The sequence below is a fragment of the Rutidosis leptorrhynchoides genome, chromosome 6 (genome assembly GCF_046630445.1).
Source record: "Rutidosis leptorrhynchoides isolate AG116_Rl617_1_P2 chromosome 6, CSIRO_AGI_Rlap_v1, whole genome shotgun sequence".
Classification (NCBI taxonomy): Eukaryota; Viridiplantae; Streptophyta; class Magnoliopsida; order Asterales; family Asteraceae; genus Rutidosis; species Rutidosis leptorrhynchoides.
Genome location: NC_092338.1, coordinates 440,924,743 through 440,935,320, shown reverse-complemented (window position 1 = coordinate 440,935,320; position 10,578 = coordinate 440,924,743). Strand labels below are relative to the sequence as shown.

The following is a 10,578-nucleotide window of genomic DNA, read 5'->3' as shown; positions in this document are numbered from 1 at the left end:
GCAGATTCTTGAAACTTTTAAATTTTGGTGCTTCAGGGGTAGGTGGACTTTTGAAAGACTTAACTAAAGTTGCCCATTCAAGATATATCTCATCGGTTAAATAAGAACCTTTATTAAAGTTACACCCATTTACTGATAAATTACACGGTGGTGCCGTGTCTTGAAGTAGCTTGTTAAATAAATCAGATTTATTAAGCACATTGATGTCGATGTTTGAACCGGCAGGTTCAAAGTAAGCGTGCCAAATCCATAAGTCATACGAAGACACTGCTATATAGCCGTTTGAAAAACTACTTTTGCAACAAAATTCACGTCCTCCAATCTGCTAAACGAAGACAAGTTTGAGGGCGGCGAGGTGAGAGAAGCTCGAGGGTCCCCTGGATAGCATGAACGAGGGCGGGTTTCAAGCAGCTCCGTTGGGAGTGGTCTTATAAGAATAATAAAAACAACTATAAAGCATGGGGTACGGTGTAATAGGTTATACCTGAGCATAGATGAAGTGTTCGGTAGCTAGCACCGTAGAGGTAGGTGATCACATCTAACACTATCAGTTCTTTTTAACGTACATATTTCGTATGCCCTAAGAAAACATCATATCCAACAGTACTACGTACCACATTATTGTTTACATATATTATTTCAAACGAGAGTTTAACATGCAATATTCTTTTAGCTGTTAAAACAACCACCATAATACGTACTATGATCAAGATCATGGACCCTTTGATGTAATTACATCAACTCTCGGCCGGTCCTATGTTATTCATTTTGTTTATGAATTGACGGTGACAAATAACAGTTTGTTCCCATTCAATCCAAATTGACAGGAAACTTGACACGCATGTTCGTGAGAAAACAACAACTTACCGGCCAATATCATTGTTTTACATTTACTCGATCGATTGAGTGACCATTTCCTCTTACAGGCTAACCATTTCATTAGATTTTGATACGATTGTATCCACCCCTTTATGGCATTGAAGCTACAAGCTAGTCGAAAGGCGTACTATGTATACCAGCTATTTCTATAATCTGTCCTTTGAAATTAATAAGATCATAAAGTGCAAAAAGTAATTACATTTAATACAGTATAATCAGCATATATCTGAGGCTAATTCTTGCCTCCTGTAATATACATTTAATTTATTACAAATCATAAAATAAATTTACAAGATATAAGGATATGATGTGTGAGTTTTTGACAGTTAACTGGGCTTTACAATATCTGCAGTGTCTCAAGTTGTACTGTTTCATTCTCATTGAAATTATTCTATACAGTTTTACTAGTATATATCATTTCTCCTGCATGGTTGGGTAGAAATATTATATTAGTATTTAAATATTAGACATAGTTAATAAACATTGATAGAGGAACCAAGCATAATCCCCTCTTCCTCAAATCTGTACTAGCTCCATTGTTAGCATCTTCAAACACCATTTTCATGCTTTGATCATCTTCTCTCTTTTGTAGTTGCATATGACTCTCAAATCCACCTTGTTTTCCCTAACATTTATAACGTAAAATTTGATCAAGACTATTGCTATTAATTTCTTCATTAAAAAGGATAAATTTTTATTGAGATATATTTACCAATGAATTATCCATAATATCATCTACTTTGAATTGATTAAACCCCATGTGTTGACTCCCAACCTATTAATCAAACAACAAACCACAAATCAAAGAAATAAGTGTTAGTATTCGTATCCTATTTAATATAAAAAACATGAAATCATTTTTATAATAGAGGACAACTATTTATTGTATGATATGATCCAAGTACCTTTGGACTATTAACAGGAGAACTAGCAGTATCTTCTAAGGAATCATCGTAACGAATCTCTCGTGTTCTTCTACTTGATTTCTTGATAAGATTCAATTTGTTGGAGAATTTTGGGGCTGCACCATTTATTGAATTAGTCATGTTATTCCAATCGACATGTGAAGCAGCATCCGATAACTCGGGTCGATCATGTTGTTGTTGTTCATGATGATGATGATGGTGATGATGATGAGTAGATGAATTATTATGAAGATGATGATCTTGTTGTTGGGCAACCATAAAATCTTCAAAATAAGAAGTCCAGCCACTTTCTTCAGTTGTTGTTGGGTCGATTTCAGTAATTGATTTGTTCATGGAAGTATATGTATATGATGAATGATTTGAGTCCATAGAAAGATAGATTAGATAGAAGTGAACAAAGCTTAGATATAAAGAAAATGTATTTAATGAAAGCGTATATATAGAAAATATAGAAATAAAAGAATTATAAAAATGTAACTAGATTCTTGTTGTGGGGACAAATGAGTTGGGGAGGTTAATTGATGGAGGTGCAAGGGAAAAAAAAAATAGTACTATTAATTTTATATTTAATTTAATTTTATTATTATTTTTGTTTATTAGTTTTAAGAAATAGTGTATGTGTGAGAAGGAGAGAGAGACGTGCAAAGGAGGAAACAAATATGATAGCATACAGCGTTGACCTTTGTAACTTAATGTGTACAAGGCCTCTTCTTTGAATTTTAATGGTTTTTTACATGTTTTTAGCCAAAATATAGAAAAAATTACAGCATTAGTCACTCATGTTTACTCGATATTTCATATTAGCCACTAATATTTATTTTGAACACGGTTGGTCACCCAACTTTACACATTGTTTCTTGTTTGGTACCCGGTGTCACAGACGTCATCTATGGACATTAATTGGGTTCCACGTGACTAAAATGTGAGGGTATTTTAGTTATATTCGTTCATCCTCTCCCACCTAAGCATATAAAATATTACGACTTCACTTTTCATTCTCCAGAATCAACCCAATTATAATCATCTTCATCTTCTTAACTTCATTCTCCAGCCTGTTCTTTTGCCTCAATAATCCAGGTATTATGTCGAGAGCTCGAGCACATATAGGCGGATCATACCAATCTATAAAGCTACGATTGCAGAACTGCAAAAGAAAAATTAAAGGAAAAATCATTTACTGTTTAGGGTTAATAATATTAGGGATACTAAAACTACCTTTGAGGGGCACGAATAAAACCTTCTACCAGAATTCTTGTCGGTCCAAGCTGTTACCTTTACTGCTCGTGCTCCACACCAACAATTGGCCATTACGAATTTGATGGGATGTTACAGATTGAATTAGGGTTAATGTCGATGTGAAAAAAGGAGGTATAAATGACGAGTGTAGATGTCAAGCCTTATTTTTATAAGCAAATCATGTTTGTGTGTGGACAATTATACCCTCACATGTAGAACACGTGAGCATACTAACGTCTATTTTTTTGACAAAAGTTAGCAAGAGTGACCAAACATGAAATTTTTGCATACTTTAGCAACCAACCGTGTTCAACATAAATATTAGTTGCTAACATGAAATATTGAGTAAGCATGAGTGACCAATGGCATAATTTTTTCCAAAATATATATACAACCTAATTGAATAAAAAATATTAAATAATAATAATAATAATAATAATAATAATAATAATAATAATAATAATAATAATAATAATAATAATAATAATATGGAGGGGACAATGCGATAAATGTTGTATTCTGCTGTTGTGAGTGATGTGATAAAATATAATTGGTATTGAGTTATTAAAAAAAAATAGTTGGCCATTCAAATTACTTTATTCCTTTTGTCATTTTCGATGCTCGTACCAAGAACAATCACAACGGCTCATTTCACAACTGCCCATAACAAAATGTTGTGTTCGTTGTATTTGCCACGTAATACAGCGGAACTTTCGTTGTAGCCCCATAACATGTAGTATAAGAAAATATCATATCACTATACATTAAAAGCCTAGTGGTTAGCCTCATAAAATCCTTGCAAAAAATTTCAAGTTCAAATTTTTTAGTGACAAGGAAGGAATTTGAAAATGGTAATCAATTTATCAAGTTAGGCACCGTACATTCAAGTAAAAATAATTGTTCTCCCGAATAAGTAGAACAACAGATACCTCATCAATTATGTATGTTTTAAGGCATAGATTGGATACACACGCGCGCGCGCGCGCACACACACACACATACATACATACATACATACATACATACACATATATATATATATATATATATATATATATATATATATATATATATATATATATATATATATATATATATATATATTTGATGTTTTATTTTCAGTAAATATATATATATATATATATATATTTGATGTTTTATTTTCAGTAAGTTTACCTTAAAATTAACACTCACGTGTCACATATAGAGATGACAATGATTATCCAATTCAAAGGATATTCACTTTATCCATTCGATAAATGGATGATATAAATGATCATAATTAATAACTAACGAATATAATCTATAGATATGGATGTGAATGAATAATGGATCGTATTTGAATGACAATTTACATCCATGGATGTACCTGATATCGCTCCATTTATACATGTTTTATCTCGCGATATCTCCCTCACTTTGTTCGGTTTTTGACAATCTTGGAGCCTATTTTGTGTGCTATTGAGCTAAATGGAAATTTGGGGACTAACGACTTAATTTGGTGTAAAATTGACCAAATCTTGATCAAAAGTGGCTAAGGAAATGACAAGTGCAGAATTCAGCATCAAAAGCGCCGCTCCTCAACTAAGAGCGAAGCTCCTGTGAAGCAAAAGCGCCGCACCTACCTCGAAAGCGACGTTCTTATGCACATTTTGGCTCCATTTTCCACCAGTGGCCAGAAGCGTAGTTCCTACAGCCAAAAGCGCCGCTCCTATCCAGCCAAAAGCGGCGCTCCCAAAGCAAAAGCGCGGCCCCTGAATGAAGCCAAAAGCGGCGTTCCTGATCAAAAGAGCCGCTCCTCACTTAAGCCAAAAGCGCCGCTCCTGAGTCAAAAGCGGCGCTCATGTCGCTGTTTCAGCCCAGATTTTCAGCACTATAAAAGGAACAAAATTAGGTTATTTTTAGTGTGTGTCTTTAGAGAGCAGGTATTCCAACTCCGAATTTCACTTATAAAACCCTAATTTCATCATCCATTGGTGTTTGAAGGTGGATTCAAGGAAGCTAGCTCAAGATTTATCATAGATTGACTCTAGATCTTCATCTTTTGTATTTTGGGTTATAATCTCTACTTTTCTTTACATATTTTGAATCTATTGCTTGTAATAACTTTAAGATGATGATTGTTTATGTTTCTATGCTTATTATAAGTTTAATCTTAGTCATGATTAGCTAAATCTCTTGTGTTTGCTTATCTATGAATCTCTAATGCAAGTGTTTGCCCTAAAATCAATTGAATGATGTTGTTTGAATGAATTACATGATCATGTATTATTGTGTTAGCTAAAGATCCATTGCTATAAGTTTGTTTTAGGCTTTACTTTGATTACATATATTGAGTAGCTCTCTTAGTGATTTGAGAAGTGAATCAATGTGTGCTTCAACACCTTGAGTGATCTAGACAACTAGCTTAAGAATTTCAAGTGATTGTGTTCTTGATCTAGGTTGGTTTTCAATTGGCCTTTAGTCAACATAGTAGTGCCGATTATCTTAAGTGATTTCGATAGTTGGAGGGTTTTAAGTGATTTCAACCCAAGCATAATCTCAATAACCTATCATGCTTAACTTGATCTTAGAATACATTGCTTATGTGAATTCGCGGAGTGTTATTTGATTTAAGGTTTGGTAGTAATGCTAAACATTTAATATTTCAACAACTAGTACGATAGCAATTTGGGTAAAACGGGGCAATCCAAGCATAGAGAGGATTAGATAAGTGAACACTACTTAGTTAATTTGATTTAAGTTCTTAATATTTCGTTACTTGTTACTTGCTACTAGTTTACTTGTTAAGTTTAAGTTTGTTTAATTGTGCAAGTTTTAGTTGTTAATTAAAATCAATCAAAACTCCCCCAATCAAACAAACTCTAGGACAATTGATACTTTGAAATATTCGACTTACACCGCTCTCGTGGGACGAACTTGATAAGAATACTTACATTGAAGTGCTATAATAACCAGGTTCTAATTGCTCATTAGTTGTGTGTGCTTATTTGTAGTGTTTGAATCATATATAAATTTAGAGGGTAAAAGATGCATATCACGCAACACATCAATACTTTCTTAGAACCAAGAAAGGGTGATGCATGGTTATGAGACTGATAATATTGGGTCGAGTAGCGGAGCACCGGGTGCGGGAAGTAGTGTTCTGGGGGGTATGACCAATCTTGGATTGCTAACCAATTTAACTAACTTCATATCAACCAAGTCAACCAAGAATACGAGGCGCATTATAACTTTTCGGGCCTCCGTGCGGTATCTCAATGGCAAGTCCATTGCAACCAACTAAACCGTGCGGACCCGAATACGCCTATGCCTTTTGCTCCCACCTACAACCCGTATGATTATGAGCACCCAAGAAGCCAACCTCTTATTGACTATGATAACAATGAAGCTTTAAGGAGAGCCGAAGAATTCGAGCATTTTGAGTGGTTGAGGCGACAACAACAACAACAAGAACAAGAACAAGAACAAGATGAATGGAGTAGGCCGCCAAACTACGAGGATTATCCAAACCCGGACCAATTTAGGAGTTCGAACTACGGAGGTTATAATTGGTTGTAACTTTAATTGTTGTGTTCTCGCTCCTTTTATTGTTGGTTTATTTAAAACTTTTGATCGTTGATTTGTGAAACTTGTCTTGAAACATTTAGTATGTAATAATTGCGGGAGGATGATTTGGGGGATTTGAACAATTTGATGATGGTTATGTGGATTTGTTTTGGTGATGAAACAATTTCATTTGTGTTTGTTTATGGCTACTAATGGTAGGTATTTGAATCCGGAGGGTATGTGATTCCCGGATACAACAATTATGAATTTGAATTTGGTTTGTAATAACTTGAACTTGATTCGTATTGTTTATTTTCGTTCTTGTTATGCGTACGATGTTGATTTGTGTGTTGATTGATTCGTCGGATTATGTTTATTTTCGTTCTTGTTATGCGTACGATGTTGATTTGTGTGTTGATTGTCATTATTATCTTATGCTTGTTTATTGAAGGATAGAGACTATCTTTTGTATGTGATCTTATTGATTGAGTTGTTTGGTTGAGAATCTCATTATGTTAATGGATGTTTAGATTACTTTATTGATGATTTTGGAACGTTGTGATTATATTGTGGGAGCACACACCTTCCCCGAGTATGGCCCCACACATTTTGTACCTTGTGAGCATACTTCAATTGTAGGGAATGCCATATGCACTTGGCTCCTTCTTTTGGCTCAACAAATGGTACAACGATATGCAAGCGACTTTGGTGACTACATATTATCCGAATGGTGACAATAAAGATCGTTTGATCTTAACCGGTTTTTACTTTCTTTTCTCTCATATTTTCTATTTCAAAATGCCCCTCATTTTCACTTATTCTATCTTTTCAATGCAATGAGGGCATTCCATCAAACTAAATGTATGGGGGGATGAAATGTCCCGTTCATATTGATTATAAACGTTCCATATTAATTGATTTCGTTGCGAGGTTTTGACCTCTATATGAGACGTTTTTCAAAGACTGCATTCGATTTTTAAAACAACCATAACCTTTATTTTATCGATAAAAGTTTAAAATATTACGACGATTATCAAATAATGATAATCAAAATATAGCATTCTCACACGACCATTACATAATGGTTTACAATAATATTACTCAACAATATATGTCTTCGAATGCAGTTTTCAAACAATATTATACAAGCATGGACTCCAAATCTTGTCCTTAATTTAGTATGCAACAACGGAAGCTCTTAACAATTACCTGATAATAAACATGCTTAAACGTCAACAAAAATGTTGGTGAGTTATAGGTTTAACCTATATATTTATCAATCGTAATAATAGACCACAAGATTTCATATTTCCATTTTTTGTAAACATCATCCCATACATAGAGATAAAAATCATTCATATGGTGAACACCTGGTAACCGACATTAACAAGATGCATATAAGAATATCCCCATCATTCCGGGACATCCATCAGACATGATATAAAAACTCGAAGTACTAAAGCATCCGCTACAACGGATGGGGTTTGTTGGGCCCAATAGATCTATCTTTAGGATTCGCGTCAATTAGTAGACTGATTTACTAATTCTTAGGTTACCAAGCAAAAGGGGCATATTCGGCTTCGATCATTCAACCATAGAAAGTAGTTTCACGTACTTGTATCTATTTTGTAAAATATTTATAAAGCTACATGTATTCTCAATCCAAAAATATTAGATTTTAAAAGTGGGACTATAACTCACTTTCACGGATTTTTACTTCGTTGGGAAGTAAGACTTGGCCATGGGTTGATTTACGAACCTATAACAAATATGTACATATATATCAAAGTATGATCAAAATATATTTACAACATTTTTATTACTTTTTAAAGATTTGAGTTTATTAAGTCAGCAGTCCTCGTTAGTAACCTACAACTAGTTGTCCACAGTTATATGTACAGAAATAAAGCAATATATATTATCTAGAATCAATCCACGACCCAGTGTCTACAAGTCTCAGACTCGATCACAACTCAAAGTATATATATTAATTTGGAATCAACCTCAACCCTGTATAGCTAGCTCCAGCATTACTGCATATAGAGTGTCTATGGTTGTTCCAAATAATATATATAGATGGGTCGATAATATATGTCAAAACATTGTATTCGTGTCTATGGTATCCCAAGATTACATAATATATGTTAGAATACATGTATAAGTTAGTTAAGTTATGATTTGTATAGATTTGTTACACATTTCACATAGCTACAACAAGCAAAATTATCCAATCTTGTTTTACCCATAACTTCTTCGTTTTAAATCTGTTTTGAGTGATTCAAGTTGCTATGGTTTCATATTGAACTTAAGTTAATGAATCTAAATAGAAAAATTATAAGTTTATAGTCAGAAATACAGGTTACAAGTCATTTTTGTAAAGGTAGTCATTTCAGTCGAAAGAATGACGTCTAAATGACCATTTTGGAAAACATACTTTCACTTTGAGTTTAACCATGATTTTTGGATATAGTTTCATGTTCATAAGAAAAATGATTTTCCCAGAAGAATAGATTTTAAATCAAAGTTTATCATAGTTTTTAATTAACTAACCCAAAACAGCCTGCGGTGTTACTACAACGGCATATGTCCGGTTTTACGGTGTTTTTCGTGTTTTCAGGTTTTAAATCATTAAGTTAGCATATCATATAGATATAGAACATGTGTCTTTTTTATTTTAAAAGTCAAGTTAGAAGTATTAACTTTTGTTTGCGAACAAGTTTAGAATTAACTAAACTATGTTCTAGTGATTACAAGTTTAAACCTTCGAATAAGATAGTTTTATATATATGATTCGAATGATGTTATGAACATTATTACTACCTCAAGTTTTGTGGATAAACCTACTGGAAATGAGAAAAATAGATCTAGCTTCAAAGGATCCTTGGATGGCTTGAAAGTTCTTGAAGTAGAATCATAACACGAAAACAAGTTCAAGTAAGATTTCCACTTGAAATAAGATTGTTACAGTTATAGAAATTGAATCAAAGTTTGAATATAAGTATTACCTTGTATTAGAAAGATATATTACTGTAAATAAGAAGGATTTCTTGAGGTTGGATGATCAGTCAAAATGGATTTGCAAGATTGGAAGTAAGCTAGCAAACTTGGAAGTGTTGTTGGTGTGTTCTTGAGTAGTTGTTTTGTAACTTGGTTTATGTATGGATTTATGAACTAGATTGAGCTAGATTTTGATGAAGATGATGAAGAACACTTAGAACAATGGAAGAACACTTGAGAGAGAGTTGTTTGATGCATGAAAGTTGTGATCAAAATGTGTTTGTATGTGTGCACATTCACGTGAATGTTAGGCTTGACATATAGGTTCATTAGTTTGTAATTTTGTGAGATTTTTCATGCTAGATGTTAAATGATGGTTCCCACATGGTTAGGTGACTCACATGGGCTTCTAAGAGCTGATCATTGGAGTGTATATACCAATAGTAAATATGTTTAGAAGTTGTGTATTGTACGGGTACAAATACGAGTGCATACGAGTAGAATTGTTGATGAAAATGAATGAGGATGTAATTGTAAGCATTTTTGTTAAGTAGAAGTACTTTGATAAGTGTCTTGAAGTCTTTCAAAAGTGTATGAATACATATTAAAACACTACATGTATATACATTTTAACTGAGTCGTTAAGTCATCGTTAGTCGTTACATGTAAATGTTGTTTTGAAACCTTTAAGTTAACGATCTTGTTAAATGTTGTTAACCCATTGTTTATTATATCTAATGATATGTTAAATTATTATATTATCATAATAATATGATGTATTAATATATCTTAATATGATATATATACATTTAAATGTCGTTACAACGATAATCGTTACATATATGTTTCGTTTCGAAACCCTTAAGTTAGTAGTCTTGTTTTTACATATGTAGTTCATTGCTAATACACTTAATGATATGTTTGCTTATCATTTATCATATTTAAACATAGTGTAAAAATATCTTAATATGATTCATATGTATTTAGTAAG

General features: G+C 33.0%; 1 protein-coding gene across 1 annotated transcript; it reads right to left on the bottom strand.

Annotated features, from left to right (window-relative positions):
• Positions 1-1,069: 1,069 nt before the first annotated feature.
• Positions 1,070-2,226, bottom strand: LOC139855508 (vascular-related unknown protein 1-like). The gene is made up of 3 exons (XM_071844737.1): positions 1,785-2,226; positions 1,592-1,654; positions 1,070-1,504 (listed from the first exon to the last, which is right to left on the bottom strand). Exons 1-3 carry the CDS (start codon positions 2,172-2,174, stop codon positions 1,343-1,345), a joined length of 615 nt encoding a protein of 204 aa, XP_071700838.1. The 5' UTR covers positions 2,175-2,226; the 3' UTR covers positions 1,070-1,342.
• Positions 2,227-10,578: the final 8,352 nt, after the last annotated feature.

Bases quoted from the DNA above. Each gene is read 5' to 3' on its own strand.
- LOC139855508 (XM_071844737.1), bottom strand. From the start codon at position 2,174: ATGGACTCAAATCATTCATCATATACATATACTTCCATGAACAAATCA. The intron at 1,655-1,784 runs GTACTTGGATCA...TTTGATTAATAG, and splicing joins CTCCTGTTAATAGTCCAAAG to GTTGGGAGTCAACACATGGG. The intron at 1,505-1,591 runs GTAAATATATCT...TATAAATGTTAG, and splicing joins ATATTATGGATAATTCATTG to GGAAAACAAGGTGGATTTGA.